The sequence below is a fragment of the Phycodurus eques genome, chromosome 7, assembly GCF_024500275.1.
Source record: "Phycodurus eques isolate BA_2022a chromosome 7, UOR_Pequ_1.1, whole genome shotgun sequence".
Taxonomy (NCBI): Eukaryota; Metazoa; Chordata; class Actinopteri; order Syngnathiformes; family Syngnathidae; genus Phycodurus; species Phycodurus eques.
Genome location: NC_084531.1, coordinates 3,227,149 through 3,248,181, shown reverse-complemented (window position 1 = coordinate 3,248,181; position 21,033 = coordinate 3,227,149). Strand labels below are relative to the sequence as shown.

At 40.9% G+C, this 21,033-nt stretch overlaps 2 protein-coding genes across 9 annotated transcripts in view; both read right to left on the bottom strand.

Moving 5' to 3' along the window:
* gkup (glucuronokinase with putative uridyl pyrophosphorylase) overlaps positions 1 to 9,740 on the bottom strand; it is a 28,585-nt gene extending 18,845 nt beyond the window's left edge. For 4 of the 7 annotated variants that reach the window (XR_009768876.1, XR_009768877.1, XM_061681185.1 and 1 more), the window contains exons 1-12: positions 9,475 to 9,740; positions 8,317 to 8,426; positions 8,163 to 8,228; positions 7,918 to 8,071; positions 7,772 to 7,843; positions 7,612 to 7,700; positions 7,363 to 7,516; positions 4,763 to 4,840; positions 3,502 to 3,593; positions 2,334 to 2,439; positions 2,174 to 2,253; positions 2,002 to 2,070 (exon numbers count right to left, since the gene is read on the bottom strand). Coding sequence is in view for 5 of the 7 variants with exons in the window: in XM_061681185.1 (XP_061537169.1) it covers positions 2,002 to 2,070; positions 2,174 to 2,253; positions 2,334 to 2,439; positions 3,502 to 3,593; positions 4,763 to 4,840; positions 7,363 to 7,516; positions 7,612 to 7,700; positions 7,772 to 7,843; positions 7,918 to 8,071; positions 8,163 to 8,228; positions 8,317 to 8,426; positions 9,475 to 9,531 (1,127 nt within the window). In the remaining 2 variants the exon portion in view is untranslated. The remainder of the gene's footprint in view (positions 1 to 2,001; positions 2,071 to 2,173; positions 2,254 to 2,333; positions 2,440 to 3,501; positions 3,594 to 4,762; positions 4,841 to 7,362; positions 7,517 to 7,611; positions 7,701 to 7,771; positions 7,844 to 7,917; positions 8,072 to 8,162; positions 8,229 to 8,316; positions 8,427 to 9,474) is intronic. The other 3 variants (XM_061681183.1, XM_061681184.1, XM_061681182.1) reach the window with 3 other exon arrangements.
* A 130-nt stretch (positions 9,741 to 9,870) lies between these two features.
* On the bottom strand, positions 9,871 to 16,147 carry usf1 (upstream transcription factor 1). 2 transcript variants are annotated; one of them, XM_061681186.1, is made up of 11 exons: positions 16,114 to 16,147; positions 15,440 to 15,501; positions 15,291 to 15,340; positions 14,948 to 15,060; positions 13,658 to 13,771; positions 12,348 to 12,501; positions 12,138 to 12,225; positions 12,008 to 12,066; positions 11,833 to 11,927; positions 11,512 to 11,640; positions 9,871 to 10,915 (listed from the first exon to the last, which is right to left on the bottom strand). In XM_061681186.1, the coding sequence occupies exons 2-11, from the start codon at positions 15,445 to 15,447 to the stop codon at positions 10,826 to 10,828; spliced, it is 900 nt and encodes a 299-aa protein (XP_061537170.1). In that variant the 5' UTR covers positions 15,448 to 15,501; positions 16,114 to 16,147; the 3' UTR covers positions 9,871 to 10,825. The 2 variants fall into 2 exon arrangements, with proteins under 2 accessions (XP_061537170.1, XP_061537172.1); XM_061681188.1 differs by having other exon boundaries at positions 15,440 to 15,571; positions 16,114 to 16,131.
* Between the last annotated feature and the right edge of the window lie 4,886 nt (positions 16,148 to 21,033).

Below are 21,033 nucleotides of genomic sequence, written 5' to 3'. Positions count from 1 at the left end.
AGATATTTAATGTTGAAACTGATACTTTATTGTTTTTAGCAAATGATCATAAACTTTGAATTTTATGGCTGCAACACGTTCCAAAAAAGCTGGGACAGGTGGCAAAAAAGACTGAGAAAGTTGTGGAATGCTCATAAAACACCTGTGAGGAACATCCCACAGGTGAACAGGCTAATTGGCAACAGGTGGGTGCCATGATTGGGTATAAAAGGAGCTTCCCTGAATTGCTCAGTGCCCAAAGATGGGGCAAGGTTCAACCTCTTTGTGAACAAGTGCGTGAGAAAAAAGTCGAACAGTTTAAGGACAATGATCCTCAATGTACAGTTGCAAGGAATTTAGGGATTTCATCATCTACGGTCCATACCATCATCAAAAGGTTCAGAGAATCTGGAGAAATCACTGCATGTAAGCGGCAAGGCCGAAAACCAACATTGAATACCCGTGACCTTCGATCCCTCAGGCGGTACTGCATCAAAAACCGACATCAATGTGTAAAGGATATCAGCACATGGGCTCAGGAATACTTCAGAAAACCAATGTCAGTAAATACAGTTCGGCGCTACATCCGTAAGTGCAACTTGAAACTCTACTATGCAAAGCAAAAGCCATTCATCAACAACACCCAGAAACGCCGCCGGCTTCTCTGGGCCCGAGCTCATCTAAGATGGACTGATGCAAAGTGGAAAAGTGTTCTGTGGTCCGACGAGTCCACATTTCAAATTCAGTTTTTGGAAATTGTGGACGTCGTGTCCTTTGGGCCAAAGCAGAAAAGAAGCATCCGGACTGTTATGGACGCAAAGTTCAAAAGCCAGCATCTGTGATTGTATGGGGCTGTGGTAGTGCCAAAGGCATGGGTAACTTACACATCTGTGAAGTCACCATTAATACTGAAAGGTACATACAGGTTTTGGAAACATATGCTGCCATCCAAGCAACGTCTTTTTCATGGACGCCCCTGCTTATTTCAGCAAGACAATGCCAAACCACATTCTACACGTGTTACAACAGCGTGGCTTCATAGTAAAAGAGTGCGGGTACAAGACTGGCCTGCCTGCAGTCCCATTGAAAATGTGTGGCGCATTATGAAGCATAAAATACGACAACGGAGACCATGGACTGTTAAACAGCTGAAGCTGTACATCAAGCAAGAATGGGAAAGAATTCCACCTACAAAGCTTCAACAATTAGTGTCCTCAGTTCCCAAACGTTTATTGAATGTTATTAAAAGAAAAGGTGGTAAACATGACCCTGTCCCAGCCTTTTGGGAACATGTTGCAGCCATAAAATTCTAAGTGAATGATTATTTGCTAAAAACAATCAAGTTTATCAGTTTGAACATTAAATATCTTGTCTTTGTAGTGTATTCAATTAAATATAGGTCGAACATGATTTGCAAATCCTTGTATTCTGTTTTTATTTATGTTTAACAAAATGTCCCAACTTCATTGGAATTGGGGTTGTAAATAACTAAATACGAGTAGCTTTTGCGAGACATCGAGTCATTTGTCTGTAGCAGCAAAGAAATATGTATCATTTCACCTAGGCAATGCCATTTATTGAATACTAATATTGATAACACTACTAATTTACGCTAATCTACAGCTGTGCTTACCTTTTGGATTTGATATGATAGTGTTTCCCTGTAGTCCGACAACTTACCTTGCGTAGCTGGGGAATCATAGTGCGGAAAAACTCGTCACAGCACTGTGTTGATTAGCCACACTGTGACGTAAAAGTTTAACAGTAACATAATGCCGAATGGCTTGCTAAAGTTTTCCGAAAATAGGTAGCTCAAAAAATATGTACTTATTTAATTTCACATTTGTTGTGTGGGTAGGCACTCCAGAGACCCAAGCAAACAAGTGTCCATAATGTGTTCCCTTTTAAGAGGACCTGTCCTCTTAAATTGGTTGGTGAATGATGACATTTTTCAAAGATAAAATGAGTACAATTCTTACTTTGAATGATGTATTCAATATTAGAACGTCAACAAAATCTCACCCATGTTTGCAGCAGAACTGGTAGAATTTCTTACAAGTCGCTTGCAGGAGCCGGAGGCCCCCAAGGTACCTGCAGTGGATGATCGGTACAGTACAGTATAGATGTAACAATAACAAAAAAATGAAAATTACTGTAGTGTATTGCAGGTAAATTTATTTTTAATCATACACACCCTTCTTTCCGACTGATACTAAATAAATCTTGCAAGCTTCCAAACTCTGTGGGGTCATTAAGTGGATGAGGAAGGAGAACCTGTAATATCAAAGTAACTCAATTAGTTCTGTTTCTCTGTAATGATAATGTTGAGTGCACTCGTGTGTGTATTTTCATACCAAAGTTTGGCTTTTCACTAAGGTGACCTCGGCCCAGAAGTTCTTGATAGTCATAGCGATGGTTTTCCCGTTAAAGCCGTCTGATGGATTTCCCATTAATCCAACCCTGTGTCATTTGTTTTTTTTCTTACTAATCACATGCTCTTGGTAGGGAGTAAATAATGTAATTAAATACAACCCCAATTCCAATGAAGTTCGGACTTTGTGTTAAACAAATAAAAACAGAATACAATGATTTTCAAATCATGTTCAACCAATATTTAATTGAATACATAAGACATTTAATGTTCAAACTGATCAACTTTATTGTTTTTAGAAAATAATCATTAACTTGGAATTTTATGGCTGCAACACTGAGCTCGGGCCCAGAGAAGCCGGCGGCGTTTCTGGGTGTTGTTGATAAATGGCTTTTGCTTTGCACAGTAGAGTTTCAAGTTGCACTTACGGCCGTAGCGACAAACTGTATTTACTGACATTGGTTTTCTGAAGTGTTCCTGAGCCCATGTGGTGATATCCTTTTACATATTGATGTCGGTTTTTGATGCAGTGCCGCCCGAGGGATCAAAGGTCACGGGCATTCAATGTTGGCTTTCGGCCTTGCCGCTTACATGCAGTGATTTTGTACAGAGTCTCTGAACCTTTTGATGATATTATGCACCATAGATGATGAAATCCCTAAATGCCTTGCAATTGTACGTTGAGGAACATTGTCCTTCAACTGTTCGACTATTTTCTCACGCACTTGTTCACAAAAAGGTGAACCTCGCCCCATCTTTTTTTCTTTGTGAATGACTGAGCAATTCAGGGAAGCTCCTTTTACACCCAATCATGGCACCCACCTGTTCCCAATTAGCCTGTTCACCTGTGGGTGAACAGGTGTTTGATGAGCATTCAACTTTCTCAGTCTTTTTTGCCACCTGTCCCAGCTTTTTCGGAACATGTTGCAGCCATAAAATTCAAAGTTTATGATCATTTGCTAAAAACAATAAAGTTGATCAGTTTGAACAATAAATATCTTGTCTTGGAAGTGTATTCAATTAAATATAGGTTGAACATGATTTGCAAATCATTGTATTCGGTTTTTATTTATGTTTAGCCCAACTTCATTGGAATTGGGGTTGTATCAATATAAGGTTATTAATATTAGTGTCATTATTATTACACAAACCTGGCAAAAGACCGAAACGTGATTGGTCTGGTGGAATTGTCTTGTTGCTTGGTGGAGAACCGAGTGAGCCACTTCATGTAGTCTGACAGACCCTGAGATGTTAAGAGACAAATGTCAACTTGGAAGGATTAATTAAATGCAGATCATTTTCATTTTATATGCAAATTTACTTAGAAGACGCCACAAAATTAGCATCCAGTTCAACTCTCAGGACACTTGCCCCCAAAATTAGCAGTAAAATTCAAAACGTAAATGAACATTTAGTCAAGTAGGGAAAGTTGTATTGGATGTGGATAATATTTGGATATATTGATGAATTCATAACTTACCAAATTGGCTTCTAAAGTATACAACATACTGTAATGCAGCAATAGACTAATCTCAATGATACACTGCCAAACACGTTTACCGTGCAAGTATTACCTTAAGATATGTGGTACTTATTGCTACATATCGTACAGGCCAGTGCCGTAACTTTGGTGGCAAAGGTGGGGTGGAAAAATAATTTTTGTGGTTCCCACCTTCAGACATTTTTTTTTTTTAATTGTTAATTTTAAATGTATCACTCTAGTCCACTTTGAGGGTCATGTGGAGAACAATTATGTATAAAACAACAGTGCGTGGAGCAGTGGTTCTCGAAGTGTGTTATTGTGCGGGCTCCCTCTAGGCAGGGGTGTCAAGCTCATTTTTGTCATGGGCAAAGTTATGGTTTTTTCTTCAGGAGGGCCCTACGACTATAAAAACCACTTACAGTACATGTACAGTATCGTGTATATATATATATATAGCTAGATATAGATAGCTGTATCTAGATATCTATATATATATATATATAGAGAGAGAGAGAGAGATCTATATATCTATATATATCTATATCTGTAGATATATATAGATATATATATATATATATAGATATATATATATATAGAGAGAGAGAGAGAGAGAGAGAGAGAGAGAGAGATATCTATAGCTATATAGATATCTATCTATCTATCTATATATATATATATATAGAGAGAGAGAGAGCTATATAAATATATATATAGAGAGAGCGAGAGAGAGAGAGAGAGAGATATATAGATATATAATCATTAAATATTTCACTGTGTGTGTGTAGTGCATCACACTTTTTGAATGAAACACCCTAATTAAATCAAAGTTTTGACACTATTGTAATTGATTTAGATGTACTTGTACTGTACACTATGCAGCAACAGGAAGTAGTAAAATTATGATGTTTAAAAAAAAAAAAAACACGTACCACTTGTCCAATTAGCTGGAAACCAGTTGGAAGCTTCATTCCAAACACATCAAGTTGATTCTGGTTGATCACTCGCTCCTAAGAAGAAATTATTTGTATCAGCAACAGCTAGTTCAACCAAGAGACCCTTTGTGCCAATGTTACAAAAGTACAGTGGAAGTTATTGAGTGGAATGTCGCTGAAGTCAGACGATTTGTAAGTTGAGCATAATTTATTAAGAAAATGTCAGTTTCATCCATCCATTTTCTGAGCCGCTTCTCCTCACTAGGGTCGCGGGCGTGCTGGAGCCTATCCCAGCTGTCATCGGGCAGGAGGCGGGGTACACCCTGAACTGGTTGCCAGCCAATCGCAGGGCACATACAAACAAACAACCATTCGCACTCACATTCACACCTACGGGCAATTTAGAGTCTCCAATTAATGCATGTTTTTGGGATGTGGGAGGAAACCGGAGTGCCTGGAGAAAACCCGCACAGGGAGAACATGCAAACTCCACACAAAATCAGAGGGAAAGAAGAGTTGAAGAGGCAAGTGTGGTGGACCAGGAAGTAGGAATGATTAGTAAGGAAGAAGTTAGAAAGGCACGAAAGAGGAGGGAAAATGGAAAGACAGTCCTGATGACATTCCTGTGGAGGTATGGAAGCATCTCAGAGAGGTGATTGTGGAGTTTTTAACCAGCTTGTTCAATAGAATTCTAGCGCGTGAGAAGATGCCTGAGGAATGGAGGAAAAGTGTCTTGGTGACCATTTTTAAGAACAAGGGTGATGTGCAGAGCTGTGGGAACTATAGAGGAATAAAGTTGATGAGCCACACAATGAAGTTATGGGAAAGAGTGGTAGAGTCTAGACTCAGGACAGAAGTGAGTATTTGCGAGCAACAGTATGGTTTCATGCCTAGAAAGAGTACCACAGATGCATTATTTTCCTTGAGGATGTTGAAAAAAGTACAGAGAAGGTCAGAAGGAGCTACATTGTGTCTTTCTAGATCTAGAGAAAGCCTATGACAGAGTACCCAGAGAGGAAATGTGGTACTGCATGCGGAAGTCTGGAGTGAAAGAGAAGTATGTTAGAATAATACAGGACATGTACGAGGGGAGCAGAACAGTGGTGAGGTGGGCCTTAGGTGTGACAGACAAATTTAAAGTGGAGGTGGCACTGCATCAGGGATCAGCCCTTAGCCCCTTTGCAGTGGTGATGGATAGGCTGACAGATGAGGTTAGACTGTAATCGCCGTGGACCATGATGTTTGCAGATTAAATTGTGATCTGCAGTGAAAGCAGGGAGCAGGTGGAGGAACAGTTAGAAAGATGGAGGCATGCACTGGAAAGCAGAGGAATGAAGATAAGCCGAAGTAAGACAGAATATATGTGCATGAATGAGAGGGGCGCTGGGGGGAAGAGTGAGGCTACAGGGAGAAGAGATAGCAAGGGTGGAGGACTTTAAATACTTGGGGTCAACCGTCCAGAGCAATGTTGAGTGTGGTCAGGAAGTGAAGAAACGGGTCCAAGCAGGTTGGAACGGGTGGAGGAAGGTGTCAGGTGTGTTATGTGACAGAAGAGTCTCTGTTCGGATGAAGAGCAAAGTTTATGAAACAGTGGTGAGGCCAGCCATGATGTACGGATTAGAGACAGTGGCACTGAAGAGACAACAGGAAGCAGAACTGGAGGTGGCGGAAATGAAGATGTTGAGGTTTGCTCTCGGAGTGACCAGGTTGGATAAAATTAGAAATTATCTCAGCAGAGGGACAGCCAAGGTTTGATGTTTTGGAGACAAAGTTAGAGAGAGCAGACTTCGATGGTTTGGACACATCCAGAGGAGAAATAGTGAGTATATTGGTAGAAGGATGATGAGGATGGAGCTGCCAGGCAAAAGAGCTAGAGGAAGACCAAAGAGAAGGTTGATGGATGTCGTGAGGGAAGACATGAGGGCAGTTGGTGTTCCAGAGGAGGATGCAGGAGATAGGCTTACATGGAAAAGGATGACACGCTCTGTCATCACAAAAAACAACTATGGTCGAATTACCATCTTGTGGCACTTCAGGTCTGCAAGTCTCTGAAGGATTAAATGTTTTTCATTTTCTTTGTCATTTTGTATTTTTTTGGTGATGCGCATCACACTACAGGGTACAAATGAAATGCAAATGTAGTGATAAATTTGCAACAAAGGGATAGCATCATCGACAAAAGCAGTCTCTAACCTCGCTGCTCAGTGCAATATGTCTGAATTGATAGTAAATTGACATCACGATTCAAAGAAGAACGTACTCCAGATTACACCTTACAATTTATTCTGCTTTTAGTCTGAATGTGAAGTGATTAACCTACAAAGGCAAGCAATAAATCCTTCCTGTACGTCAACAGCTCACATTGCAAAGTTAATGTTGAGTCAACAATTTTTCACTATACAGCCATTACTTGATTTCTATACTTGAATGACATTTAAAAAGGATAAAAAGCATGATGTTCCACTTTCCTAAAGACTGTCAGGGTAAGTAGTTTTATTTATTTTTTTAGCAGTTAACTTTTTGTGTAAAAGGTGATACCAGTGTGATTTTGGCTAGGTTGACAGTGCCTGTTCTGAAAAGCATGTTTTTGTACGAACCCAGAATCTTCCAAAGGACCTGTCTGTGGTTTCCGTCTGACTTAGATGGTCAGACAGGAAGGGCAGAGTCTCTTTCCGGATACAGTAAAACACCACACTGGTCAGACAGGAAGATGTGAGCCCTTCCCAGGGTTTCTCCAAGAAACGAGTTATCCTGTATCAAAAGCAAAGCCCAGTCTGGATTTGAGATGAGCGGGATTTTCATGGACTAAAAACAAAAAAAAAAAAAAAGATTCATTTTCTTGTTACCGATGGGAATCAGGGCAGACTTCCACAATTCCCCTGGAGGTGCTTATCCCGCCTTCCTCCATCTCATAGTAGATGATCAGCTCTCCAGGCTTTGGCACAGACTCAAAGTAAATACAGTTCCATCAACGAATCATTGCCACAAAAACAAGAGGATTCTCACCTTTGACCGGAAGAAACGGATCACTTGAGCCAGGTCAAAGTTTTGGTCCTCACATAACATATTTCCTGCTATCTACTTACACAGAGGAGAAATCAAGACCAAAAAATATCATAGAAACCGATTTATTTTAGACAGGCTCATATTACCACCATGATGTCATCTTGCAGCTTGCGGCAGCGTATAGCCAGCTCCAGGTCAGCCACATCGCCAAGACAGTCTTCCACTGTGGTGCTGCCATTATTGATTATGTTTTCCACTGGGAAATCATTGGCTGTGGCCCAGCGCTCAAAATGTTTATATCTAATCAGAAGAGACCATCAAACAACAGTAAAATGAATCATCACTTTCTATTGGTGTAGTTCTGTCAAACTGGAGCTGTGTCTGCACTCACTTGTCTGCATTCGTGACAAGATACGCCTCTGTGAATAACTGACGCCTGAGGTCAGAGAAGACAAAACTAATAGACTTACGTTAGGTCAACATTATAATGACAAAGAATGCAGAAAGCTCTCTCTGTTAAGGCTTCTTATGTCATTGAAACTCACACGTTGACAGTTTTCCACCAAAAGTCCAAAATCTTCTTTCCTCCAATGCCAGGAAGTAAGGTCACTGGTACCCCAATTAGGTGGCGGTAAAGGTCTGTACCATCGTTCTGCTTGAGATGAATAATAACAGGACTTGTATTAGTAACACACGTCAGTATCCCAAAGTTTGCATCAAGATTTATGATGCAGACCTGAAAGTATACGTTGTACGAGGGGCAGTCCAAAAGTAATGAGCATAAATTAATTAAACCTACTAATTTTTTATTTTTATTTTGAAATTTCCATGGTTTGCAGTTTATCACAAACATTACCCGCCCCCCATCATCATCCGATTTGGGACAAACAAAGAAATCACATTTTATGACCTTTATAAGAAGCAGGTAAAGGTCAGCACTTCTCTGATGACGACCAAGCGAAGGAAGCTGTAAAAAAACTGGTTAAGAGCAGTCTACTGAATTTTACGATACTGACATACATGCCCTTGTTCTTGCTCAGCGATTGACAGTCAATGTTCAGAAAAATCAAAGCAAACGTATTTATGTAGCGCACATCATACACTAGGTAATTCAGTGTGCTTTACATGATTACAAATATTTATTTAAAAAAAAAAAAAAAAAAAAAAAAACAATACAATAAAAACAGCAAGAAAGATCATTTAAAAGTGGAGCATGAGAAATAAGGAGTCTTTAACCTGGACTTAAAAACATGACTTGGGGCTAAGGTCATTTCTGTTGGCAACTTATTCCACGTGTGCAGCGCAACAGCTAAATCCTGCCTCACCATGATTGCTTTGACTCTGTGCGCCACTATTTCAAATGAGTCTGTAGGTTTCAGAGCCCTGCTGGATTTTTATTCCATTGGCATTTCTTTCATGTATTCAGGACCGAAACCGTTTAGTGATTTGTAGACCAGTAGCAAAACTTTCAACTCTATTCTAAAGCTGACTGGGAGCCAGTGTGGACACTTCAGATTGGAGCGATATGTTCCGACCTCTGTGGTTTAATTGAGGAAGCTCTTGGCTCGTCCAGTTATTTCTGTTTTAGAGTGACACAACACCTCAATTGAACTGTAGTCATCCGCGGACACCGCTAGATCTGTGTGTCATCTCCATAGCTACGATAGTCAACATGAAGGTTATGAAGAATTTGACCCGCTCACCTTTATTTCAGCCTCTAAAAGTGTGCCGTGTCCAGCGACCAGCAGTATACAAATCATTGGGGCAATCTTCTGTTCACACTAGACCTAAACAACTTAGGGGGTTTCTCTGCAGTCCCGCAGTTTGTGCTGAGCTTCCGTCGACCACGTAGAAAGTACTTCCCACCCTTCACACTGCAGATGGACCTCTCTCAAAGGACGTCATTTTGAAGTCTGCGTGGCGGAAGTACTGAGAGGGGTCCTCGGGCGTCCTTTCACGCTCCTCATTTACCCACCGTCAACGAGTCGGTACTTCCGCCGGACAATCTACAAAATAAAACGTCACTTCAAAATACAGTACTGTATGCGGAATTCATTTATATAAGGCAACTTTAATAAGCAAAAAGTGAAATTAACATACACATTTATTGTTGCCCACCTATATCGTCAAGATTTAACTGTCCTCAGTTGCATGTATTCTGTTACATTGTTACAATGTAATTATAATCCAAAGTGAGGCTACATAAAACAGCATGGGAAAAGATTAATACAAATATGAAAACAAAGCAAAAGGTAAAACAAAGAACGGAGTCACAAAGCGATATGGATAAAATACATACATATACAGTAGTTTGGAGACAATGTAAGCATATAAAGAAAACTGGAGGGGGGGAGAAAAAAAAATTAAAAAAAATAAAAAGTAATACAACGTTTACACTATATTCCCGGAGTCCACAGGAGCACTATTTGCCGGAAACGTAGTGCAGCGTGGGATACTGTATGGGTGGAAGAGGTTGCAGAGTCGCAGAGTCAAAAAGACACACTACGGTATGTATGGCCCGCTGTCTACCACAGATGCCAGTACGTTCCCTTCCGGCTGGTCACTTTCTGACGCAGTTCCTCGTTTCTCATCTGCATCGTGACTGCCTCGGTAAATCTCTTGACAGCATAAAACTCCGGCCAGGCAGTCACTGCAATCACGTTTGCCCGTGCGGTCCGTCCCCATGTTGAGTCACGTCCATCCCATTCTGAAACGTGATTGCTGTGGCCGCTGGGAACATAATGTAAACCTAGCATTAGTCGGTCATGCCATGGAGGTTTCCACACTGGCTGTGGACGAAGGTTTTCAATGACTAATTTCCCCCCTTGCAAATGCAATGCAATTATGATTAGCATAAAATAAGTACTTTTAAAGCCTTAAAAATATTAAAGGTGTCATTTTCAGACACTGGGTTGAATATTTAGCACAATATTCAATTATTTCCTTATACATCATGCACGCTTGACAAGCCTGACAAGTCTCAGTCAAAGCACTTCAAGTACTGTTTTGGCCCGTGTGTGGTTGTCTTCATAAAGCTGTTCCTAAAAAGGCTTTTCACTGCGAGTCCGTGCTGGATGATCCCACAATGCCATGCTGACGTAGCACATTCCTCAGGATCTGATTCTTGGATTTCCAGTCTTCTACCTGAGCAAAAGACATTTATCGGCATTTTCGAAAGGACATTTAGTCATTGTTACATTTACGTTTGTGACACAAACTAAATTGTGGTAAATCTTCATCAGGCCATTCTCAAACACAGAACAAAACATAACAACACTTCGCCGGTTTTGCCCAATGACTATGTGTTGCTTTTTAAGTGGCCACGTTTGGAAAGCTCAGTGCATGTAGTTCCTTTATCAACTTGAGCCTAACCCCGATTCATGCACATTACCCAGTCCAGGCGCATGCCGGTACCGTTTTTTTCTTACTTCATCACAACACACAACATCCTGTCTCAGGCTGGCCGACCGGGATCTCACAGTGATAAAAATGTTTCGGTCTGACCCCCCCCTCCTCAAAAAAATTCACTTTTGGGCCATTTTCAGCGCATAAACATTTTCGGGGACTTAGATATTTGTACTGGCCCGAGTGAGCGAGCGTAAGTTTTTAACACACTTAACAGACTCACATCTACCGCAAAATTATGAGGTCACGCATGATGATGGTTAAGCCTTTTAAGTTTTGATGGGATATTTTTCCTGAAAATGTTGGCCAACTGTCTATCTCACACACCAACATACCTCCTGTCGGAGAAGCTGATTGTCAATCCTAAGTCGATCAAGTGTGCCGAGATCTTCCCCCAATTTTAGGTTGCTTTGTCGGAGTTCCTTGATGTAGTCACAGGCTTTGGACAAAATTCCCCCTTTACTCTAAACAATAGGAGGAGAGATTAGCAAACATCACTGTTTTACCCTAATAACGTTATAAAGTGATACAAATAGCCTTCATGTTGTATTTCACAGGTTACACTAGAGCCTTTTTAAAACAAATCAGGATACCTAAACTGGCACTACTAGAGTGCTTAAATGTCTCAATGTAGCACTGAACACATCCCAGCTCACCTGTCCCGTCTTGGTATAATCGATGTTACAGTCTGGTATTGTCTTCGACAGCTGCACGATCCAATTATTGATTTTGTCCCGTCTTCTGCGCTCAACTAGGGTGAGAGATGTAAGTGTGTTTTCTCAATCAAACTGAGTTCGTGTGTATAACGCACCAGGTAAAACTACAACAAACCTTCGTTGTGCTGTGCACGCCGTTTCTCATCCCTGGAACCCCGAGGAGCCTCTTGTTTTCTGGAAACCACGCCATATTGTAAGATTATGGGTAATTATGCTTAAATTGTTATCAATAATAATGTAAATACGCTATGTATGGTTGAGTGCGAGGTGCGATTGTCCTTTGACTGGATCCTGTCAAAACCTCCTGGGGTGACATCATCACATAGAGTTGCCCTGTAACAAAATTAAAAGAACAGAGCAATCTTTAATGATTTTAACACATGGAAATAATTATTTTATTGGATTTTTTTATGTATACACATAGCACACTGGAGTTTTGTGTTGGTTTTTTTTACCCGTGGGTGTGGTCTGGCTGAGGAGTGTGTCGGATGCCTGAACTGTGGTCACCATGGCCCCTGTTGTGGCGTCAGCAATAGTGGCAGGATAGTATGTGTACTGTGTCTCAGTGCCGCCGTCTCCCTCAAGCCCTTCGGACTGAGAGAACACAGCCTGAGGTAAAAGAGAAGTTCATTACTACCCAAAGAAATTGGTATCATGCTAACGTGATTAAACTGTCAATCACCTGAATTTACTGCTGAACCATCACTAAACAATAAAGTGATTGTATCCAATGCTTTAATGCTGCATGAATCACTTCTAATATGTGAACACAATTGAAAATAAAGCGGTGCCTCCAAAGTCAGAAAACATTTTGTGGCTTCAAAAAGTGCTTAGGTAGTCACAGAACACAATATTTTGTGGGTTTTGAAAGATCAGTCAAAATGCTGTAAAATAGCTAGCAGTAAAGATTTAATTATTACATAACATTAATTAATTCTAGTCTTAAACTGTCACCATCAAAAAGCCTCAAGCCTATCCCAGCTGACATTGGGAAAGAGGCAGGGTACACCCTGGACTGGTAGCTAGTCTATCGCAGGGCATATTTAAACAAAGAATACATTTTCACATATGGACAATTCAGAGTCTTCAATTGACCTAACATGCAAGTTTTTAGAATGTGGGAGGAAGCCAGACTACCCAGCGAAAACCCAGGCAGAACATGCAAACTCCACATAGGAAGGCTGATCAAATTCAAAGTAAAACTACAGGGGGTCCAAGGTTGAAAACTGACTGCAGTTTTTACAGCAGCGACGTGACCCAAATTCTTACGCAAGTCAAACATTTTGTATGAAAAACACTTTTTAGAGCATTTCAAAAAATAAATAAAATAAAAAAACAGTAAATACAGGGGTAACACAGCATGCCTTCTTGTGCTGCGTGACCACATTGCAAACTGACATAGCTGCACAAACATGATCAGTGCACACCGTTTGTAACCTCAAAATGATGTACTGTATGTTGGGAATGTCATAAACCAAGGATGCCCAACTAATGCAGCTGGCACAGGATCAAATCACACTCCTATTCATAATAGCCCTGTGGATGACAGATGAACAATAAAGGGTGGAGTCAGTCCCCTTTTTTACCATTTTAAGCCATACATATGGAAATAACTGCACCCATGGGATACAAAGGTTACAAGCCCAAAGACGCTGTCGACACAAAACTCCCACTTTCATGCGAGCATGGTGTTCGCCTATGCTTTGCTAAATTGAATGTTTTAAAATGAGATACAGGCTATTGTGTACAAAGCCGTTGATCGCACCTGTGTGACGGCCTGAGTGGTTGCAGGGAAACCAGTGACCAGGCTCACTGCTGCACCTCCATCTGTCTGACCCTCCAACTGGCCGTCAGACACCTGGATCACTCTGTAGGTCACCTAGGAAAAAAAAAAAAAAAATAATAATAAAAAAAATAAATAAACATTCCGTCCAAACAGGCAGCAGATAGACGAGAAACACAAACACACTGCAGCTCTTAGCATTTAGGTCATCAGTAAGTGGGTCAAAGCTACCATGACCAGTTATCCATCCATTTTCTGAGCCGCTTATCCTCACAAGGGTCACGGGAGTGTTGGAGCAGTCGACACAACCACTGTTTTGTAGATGCCACATTTTGGTCACGTGGACAAGTCAGCTAATCAGTGTATTTCTTGTGACGTCGTCACATCAAATGGGTTATGCGGCCAATCAGGTGTTTAAATACTGTAACAAGGAAGTTAAGTGACTGCTGTAGCAGCCTTTTTCCCCCCCTGCCATTGTTCTGTAGCAGCCTGGCTCATTATCGTGCCTTGACAAACGTCAGCTGGCAGGCCAGATATAATTGGTGGCGGGCCAAATGTGCCCTGCGGGCCACGAGTTGCCGACCTCTGATTTGGAGTTAGCAAGTAACCGAACAAGCGGCACGGTGAGCGACTGGTTAGCACATCTGCCTCACAGTTCTGAGGACTGGGATTCAAATCCCAGCCCCGTTTGTGTGGAGTTTGCATGTTCTCCCCTTGCCTTAGTGGGTTTTCTCCAGGTACTCCGGTTTCCTCCCACATCCCCAAAAAAACATGCTGGGTAGGTTAACTGAAGACTCTAAATTGCCCGTAGGTGTGAATGGGAGTGCGAATGGTTGTTTGTTTATATGTGCCCTCCGATTGCTTGGCGACCAGTTTAGGGTGTACCCCGCCTCTTGCCTGAAGATAGCTGGGATAGGCTCCAGCACGCCCGTGACCCGCGTGAGGATAAGCGGAATGGAAGATGAATGAATGAATGAAAGTAACCGAACATAAAAAAAATTCAAATGTGGGAGAAAGCCGCAGTACCCAGAGAAAGCAAGCATGGGTAGGGCATGCAAATTCCACTCGGGAAGGTTGGAGCTGTGATTCCAACCCTAAGCCTCAGAATTGTGAGGCAGACATGCTATCCACTTGCTCACTGTGTTGTGCTTAACATTTACAAACTGGATTCAGTTGAAAAGAAAAATACAAAGAATTCAAGACAATTTATTTCAACTAACATGGGGAACAAAAGCCTCTACCAAGAAACTGTTTGTCAAAACCCCTTCCTACCTGTCCACCTCCTCCTTCTGTCTTGAATAAGTACTTGATGGGTTGATCAGTGTATGTAGAGGCAGACTGAATGGCTGCAATAGCTGCTGGGTCTTCTGCAGTGGCCACTGAGCCTGTTGGGGCACATAACCACAAGCAGAATGCCGTTATAAACAGCGAACATACACTATCGTCATCAACATCTAATCTGGTGGATTTTAATTACTAAAATAAACATTCTGGGATTTACACATTCAAACATATGGACACAAATGTCATACTATCAGTCAGCTTTTTACTCATACTGGATGCACTTAAATATGTCCTTATACACAATATATAAAACTCGATTTAACCTCCTCACCTTCTTCATTGAGAGTCGTACTCCCATCTGGATCAGGGCTTTTTTGTTGGCTATGAAAGCAAACACTTGCATGTAATTAAATTAAACACACATGGTAGACATCTGTGTTGTTGGTTTTTTTTTTTTTGAGCAACAGTGTTCCCACTGACCTCTTCATTTCTGGCGACAGTCCTAGACAAGGAGACCGCCTTCACTCGCTGCCACAGCCACGCTGTTGAGAGCGTTCATGAGTTTGATGGGGAAACCCAGAGTTGACTTCCAACAGAACTCGTAGAAACAAGCTGGCAACACGTATCAATCTGTTTTGTGTGTGTCAAATGGGTTCTAAAAAGACTTTGGTTTGGCTTGTACTGCTAGACTGTATTTTCAGCTGATGGATACCATTGTTGTTGTCGTCGTAGCGGAAACGGATGCGTTCTGCGTTCAGAATTACAGCATCAAATTGAAGGTAATTTAACAGGGAATACATCCGCACTTTCAAAGAAAAAAAAAAGCCCTTTCTGTGTGGTGTTTTTATCTGCTTTGCTTGGTATTTTAGCGACTTTAAATTTTAATTAAAATATATACTTAAGGCTCCAAACAGAAAGTTGCGCTTTTTAGCTAGCTGGACGAGATCCTTCCTGTTGTCTACAACGTTCGGCTTCGGCCCCAACGGTTCTTTGCAGATGTTTAACAAGGCACTTCAACTTATGGGCGTTAAATAGGATGCACAGCACAGTGAATAACACCAACAACCATAAGTTAGTGGTAATTCTACACGTTTTGCACAGAGAGCTGCATTTTGGTGAGCATATTTTCCTGTGATGAACAAAGATCTACTTACGCCGAGGTTTGGACCCTCCCACAATATTTGTCAACAGCAGGCATGTCACCTTTACGCATGCGCGGCAGGAAATTGCGTCAAACTTCTTCCAATAAGGACCTTCACTGTTGTGTACCTTTACGTCTTTCTCACCCAAGCAAACAATGTAAGCATCGAGTCATAAATTTTTTTGTAGCGCTTATCCAAACCAGTGACGGTTATTTTGCTAATAGATTGTCTGTCTGCTATCGTGGGACTTTATTATTTTATTTTCAAAAAGCGACCTGAACCGGATGTCAATACTATCGCTAGTTTTATGCTACCGCGGAATTGACATGAAATCCTTAATTTCCTGACGTTTACTTATGTAAAAAAAAAAATAATAATAATATATATATTTTTTTTAAATGCCAAATTTACTTTTCTTGAACCATTGTCGTTTTACCGGTTCGAAAGTATACGTAATGAATGTGTACACTGCCCCCTGCCCACTCGAGACGGAAAAAGTGCGAGTCAAGTTTGAGACTCAATATTACAACCAATAAGAGCCGCTGTCGAGTCACGTAAATGGTCTTGAAAAAATATTTTCTGACAGTAAATTCGTCGTTGAGTTATATTTCTGAAAATTATATAGTGACATAAACCCTGAATTAACAATCAACGGTAAATGTTTAACCAGCTGAGAGAAAAAAATATTCTCTCCTATATGCCTTCATATTAAAATTTCCAAACTGCTAATTAAACGCGCCCGACACCTGCTTCGATGTGTCAGAAATGCTAGAAAATGATTGAAGGTAAAGTCAGTTTAAAAGGAAAAGAAAAACTCTGAAGATGGTGTTAATTATACAATTACGATTCAATTGACGAGGTAATCCTGAGTAAGAGATGGAGAAGAGGCGAATTCTGTGGGAGAATTGTTTATTGGGGAAGAAACCACTCCGGAAGTACGCTACTCGAAATGGGGACAGTTCTATATATTTTTTTTTTTTAATGAGGAAATATAAGTGCCGCTCCTGGCGACCGCACGCATTGGGTTTGGACGTGAGGCAGTCGATCGCATTCAAATTGCACAGTGGTTACGTAATTTACATAAACTACTGATTGGTCACAATGGACAAATATACTAAATATTGCAGTCCAATTGCACAAACCAATAAGAGTCGCTGTCGAGTCACTTAAGGGTTAAATGGTCTTGAAAAATTATTTTCTTCCGTTAAATTCGTCCTGGCGTTGCATGTATGAATGATAATGTAGTTACGTGAACTCTGAATTAAAAATCGGGAGTAAACGTTTTAGTACAACTGGGAGTCAAATAAATTCAGTTGACAATGAAAAAAAGAAAAAAATTATAAGAAAAAAAAGACTGGACGGCCGGCCGTGAGTCGATCCCATCATGAGATCCATGAAAATATTGAATTCTCAGACCGAATTCAGCCGAAGTAACCACTAAACTACCCTAGAGTATGGAGCGCTCCGAGAAAATATCTTTTTTTATATCCACATTGCTCTAATTCCAATGTTTATAGACTATATCATAGTACGAAGACGGTGTGACTTATACAATTCGGGGTTAATTGACGAGGAACTGTCAGGTTTGGGAATATAAAGCAAAGAAAAAGGAAAACGCTGGACGGCGCCCGTGGTTCGATCCCGAGTAAGGGATGGAGAAGAGGCGAATTCTGTGAGTGAATTGTTTCTAGAGGAAGTAACCACTGAGCTAGACCAGCGCGACAAAACTGCCGAAAGATTGAAATATAACCTTTAGTTGCACGTCATGGACGCAAATACGCATTGGACGGGGTTGAAAATAGTTGGTTTGAATGCACCGGACGGGGCCAGGGTTGTTCGATCCCGAAGGAGGAATTGAAAGTCTGCGATCGAATTACTTCTTGAGGAACACATGCATCTGCATCTGCAACGCAGCACAGCACACCGGAAAAACTTTCTCCTCGACCAAACAAGTAACACGAGAGGACGCCACGTTCCTGATGAAACAAACAGCTGCAGCTCATTCGGAATGCTGCAGCTCGGGTTGTGACCAGAACAAAAGAGGTCAGAGCATATTACTCCAATTCTAAAGTCTTTACACTGGCTCCCAGTCAGCTTTAAAATAGATTTTTTTTTTTATTCTGCTACTGGTCTATAAATCACTAAATGGTTGAAGTCCTGAATACATGAAAGAAATATTAATGGGATATAAACCCAGTAGGGCTCTTGAGATCTCCAGACTCAGGTCAAATAAGGGCGCACAGAGTCCAAAGTAAACATGGTGAAGCAGAATTTAGCTATTATGCCGCACACAAATGGAATAAGTTGCCAACAGAAGTGACGTCAGCCCCAAGTGTGAATGTTTTTAAGTCCAGGTTAAAAACTCTTATTTTTTCTCATGCGTTTTCGAGCATTTCCACTTTTAAACGATATTTCTTGCACTGTACGCCGTTTTAATTGTACTTAGATTTTTTTCTCTTTGTTTGAAATGTTTATGAGCTGTTTCTCTTTGTTTTTAAATGCTTTTAATCACATACACAAGCCCTGTGTATGAAATTCAAGATCAAGTAATCAATAAAGTAACTAAGTTACTTTTTCAAGGTAACTGTGGCAACACGGCTCATAACATCGTGTTGCCAGTTTTAGCAAACACATTTCAGTACTTACTGACAACAGTGTCAAATCAATGATTCTATTCAATGTGCGGATGAGTTTCACAAGGTAAATGGGAGCTCTTTTGGCTTGCAGAAGAAGTAGGCGAGGTAACGCTTATTTTAGTACACAGCAGAACTGACTGGGATGTCATTCTACTGCACACAACCCACAGTCAGTGCTCAAGAAAATGAAACTGGCAGTCCTTCTCTTAAAAAGATAAATGGTTAATGGACTGCACTGATATAGCGCTTCACATCTACACTGTGCCCAAAGCGCTTTACAAAGCCTAAAAAAAGAATAAGCCCACAAAAATGTATCCAACCTCACAATTTTCACTTGTCCCCAAAAAACAGACCTTGAATCTAGGCAACAATTACACCACAGGCTTGCATGGGAAGCAACCAAGAACACATACTAGTCAAAGGAAAGGCGCTCAGCTTTTGGCGCTGACATCACAGGCTCACGCAGGTTTTGGACCCAAATCTGGGCGGGCCAAAATCTGCTGAGAATCATCTGAAAACAAGCCTAAAATAAGTGCTTCGTCTTTTTCTGGGGAGAATTTTTTTCTCAAGACGTTGTTTTGAAGCCCGGAACTATAAAATAAGTGTCAATGTTCAGAGCATTAGAGAAGACCTTTAAATGAAGGAAACAAGCAAAAAAAAAAAAAAAAAACTATTCGAACTTACCTGACCCGGTGTTAAAAAGTCATTTACCCCTAAACCTCATAACTGGTTGGGCCACCCTCAGCAGCCACAACTGAAATCAAACATTTTCCATAACTGGTAATTGAATCTTTCCCCATCTCTGTGGATATATATATATATATATATATATATATATATATATATATATATATATATATACATATATATGTTTTTGCCCAATTTTCCTTGAAGTGTTGTTTTATTTCAGCAACGACTGGATGGTTTTTAGAGCCTGAACAGCATTTTTAACATCATGCTACAGCATTTCATTCCGATTCAAGTCCGGACTTGGACTAGGCCACTCTAAAACCATCTTATTATTATTATTATTATTATTTATTTATTTTTTAAGCCATTCAATTGACTAGCTGGTGTGTTTCGGATCATCCTGCTGCCGAACCCGTGCACTTCAGCTTGATGTCACGAACCCATGGCCGAACAGCCTGCAGTGGCCACTGAGCCTGTTGGAGCACATAACCACAAGCGGAATGCAGCCATGAATAAATAAATAAAAGACCTCTTTCACTGTGGTGTTTTTATGTGCGTCGCATTGTATTTCATCAAGTTTAACAGTTAAGTCAAATATACACGGAAGGATTCAAACTAAAAGTTGCGCTTTTTAGCTAGCTGGATGAGATCCTTCCTGTTGTCTCCAATTTCCTGACGTTTACTGAGGTTAAAAAAAAAAAGACTTTATTTACTTTCCGCGCACATTATATAATTGTGCACCATCGTTGTTTTAGCGTTTCCAAAGTATACGTCATGAATGTGGACACTGCTCCCTGCCCAGTTACAATCAATAAGAGTCGCTGTCGAGTCACTTAACGTAAATGGTCTTGAAAAAAATGATTTTCTTCCGGTAAATTCGTCGTGGCGTTGTACGTATTAATGATAATGTAGTTACACGAACTCTGAATTAACAATCAAGAGTAAATGTTTTAGTACAACTGAGAGAAAAATAAATTTAGTTGACAATGAAAAAAAAGACATTAAAAAAAAAAAGACTGGACGGCCGGCACACGCAGAGAAAATATGTTTTTATAGCTACCTTACTCAAATTCCTAGTACATAGTCCGAAGATGGTGTGGTTGATACAATTTGGGTTCTTTTGACGAGGAACTGTCAGTTTGGGAATATAAAACAAAGAGAAGTAAAACACTGGACGGCGCCCGCGGTTCGATGCCGAGTAAGGGATAGAGAAGAAGCGTATTCTGTGAGACAATTGTTTCTTGAGGAAGTAACCACTGAGCTAGACCAGCGCCACAACACTACCGAAAGAATGAAACACAACTTTAGTTGTACGTAATGAACGCGCAAATCCAAATGAATACGCATTGGACGGGGGTGAAAATGGCCGGTTGTTCGATCCCAGAATTGAGAAGAGCCGAAGTCTGCGGTCGAATTAATTCTCATGCTTTTGCGAGCGGCGGCACGGTAGACGACTGGTTAGAGCGTCAGCCTCACAGTTCTGAGGACTCGGGTTCAACCCCCGGCTCCGCCTGTGTGGAGTTTGCATGTTCTCCCAGTGCCTGCGTGGGTTTTCTCCGAGCACTCCGGTTTCCTCCCACATCCCAAAAACATGCTGTTATGCGGG

Coding starts and splice junctions, on each gene's coding strand:
- usf1 (XM_061681186.1), bottom strand. Junction 15,061..15,290: donor TACGACTCTCAATGAAGAAG/GTGAGGAGGTTA, acceptor GTGCCCCAACAG/GCTCAGTGGCCACTGCAGAA. Junction 11,641..11,832: donor ATTATACCAAGACGGGACAG/GTGAGCTGGGAT, acceptor CCTATTGTTTAG/AGTAAAGGGGGAATTTTGTC.